Source organism: Austrofundulus limnaeus, unplaced genomic scaffold (genome assembly GCF_001266775.1).
Source record: "Austrofundulus limnaeus strain Quisiro unplaced genomic scaffold, Austrofundulus_limnaeus-1.0 Scaffold388, whole genome shotgun sequence".
Lineage (NCBI taxonomy): Eukaryota > Metazoa > Chordata > Actinopteri > Cyprinodontiformes > Rivulidae > Austrofundulus > Austrofundulus limnaeus.
Window position 1 is genome coordinate 30546 of NW_013952790.1, and position 1588 is coordinate 32133.

General features: G+C 36.2%; 1 protein-coding gene across 1 annotated transcript in view; it reads left to right on the top strand.

Annotated features, from left to right (window-relative positions):
- LOC106528528 (complement C3) overlaps positions 1-1588 on the top strand; it is a gene marked incomplete at its 3' end in the record, with an annotated part of 47729 nt that overhangs the window by 6452 nt on the left and 39689 nt on the right. The window contains 2 exon segments of the mRNA XM_014023711.1: positions 17-111; positions 428-516. Of these exon segments, the coding sequence (XP_013879165.1) occupies positions 17-111; positions 428-516 (184 nt within the window).

A 1588-nucleotide genomic window follows, 5' to 3' on the forward strand; every position in this document is an offset into this window, starting at 1 on the left:
TTTTTTATCCCAACAGTTTATTACAGGATGTTTGCTTTGACGCCACAAATGGAGCCTGTGGAAAAAAATGCACAAACCCAAACCGACACGTCTATTGCCATCGAGATTGTGGTATTTTGTTTTATTCTATTTGGGATGAGAATTAATAATAATGAACATTCAGCATGTCTCAATAAGATAATCAAAGTCTTCCTAATACATTGTGTGACTGTAGCAGAAAAGGTGTAACAGACACAAAACTTATAACTTCTTGTACAAATATTTTTTTTCCTTTTAGTCCAGCTATATACCAAAGATGAAGACAAATAGCTACAATGCTTTTTCTGTTGTACATTATCTACAGTAAACAGTTTGTTCTTGTTGTTAATGAAAGTTGCTTAGAGAAAAACAAAGCTAATTGTTAAAAGTTTTTGAATGTTTATTTTAGACCCCTGGTAACATCATTATACCACTTGATCCAATCTCTTTAAATAATGGCATGCACTCTGGAGATTACCAACTTGGGGAAATTGTTAGGTGAGTATCTTTTTATTTGGGTAAATGTAATTGTAAAAACTGATATTGTGTTTTGTTCATACAGTATATGAAGCTCAGCCAAGACCCTAGTATTTCATCTRCATTTATCCAGGGAGGGCACCCTCATCTTTTGAACAGAACCAAGTGCCCTGCCTACAAAAGTTGATCCCCCTATCATGACACATTCTCAACAACACTCTGTCAGCACCTGGGGTACCAGTACAATACAATACACATTTTTTAAATGTGTTTCACCTTGTCTTGTTAATCAAGAAGTCACAGAGCAAAAGCCAAAATTCTGGTACATTGTGCAGTACTATATAAATCATTAATTTTGGGCTGCCTTAGTTATATGGTCAGTCCTGCAGTCCTATGATCCTGAGGTTGCGGATTCAATCCCAGTCTGTATCAGGAAGGGTGTCAGGTGTAAAACAAAAACATATTTTATGTGAGTTTTATCACTGTGGTAACCCCTGAATAAAGGGAACAGCTGAAAGAATCTTACTTTAGATATAAATATTTTTGGCAGTAGCTATTTACATTTCTCTTGTATTCTTTCAGTGACATAAATCATCAGTCAATGAACAAAGACAAGAACATGTTTATGTAACTACTGTTCTCTTTTAAAGGGATCCACGATTAATTTTAACATTAGACTTTATGGGCAGATCTTCCCGTGCGGGTGCCCCTTGGGGCTCTGCGCTCAGGATCCCTCTCGAGCCCTTGGGCTCTGGTCTTCACTATGTCTGCCTTGTGTCTTGGGGGTTTGGTCTTTGGTCCTCCACAGTCACTATTAAATATTTCATTGGAGAAATCTTGTATATACACCCATGTTCATAACCGCTCACAAACAGGTGTTCTGATCCTGGGGGTTCTGACAGGTCACTGAGTGTGTATATATGTCTGTGTGTATATATCTACAATATGTATGAATGTAGGCATGTATGTATGTATATCTTTATATATGTATGGGTATGTGTGTATTTTTATATATTCTATCCATGTACAAAAAAAAAGAATTTCATGGCATGTATTAATTTTTCTTTAAATAAGGCCAGATCAAGTCAAGAGC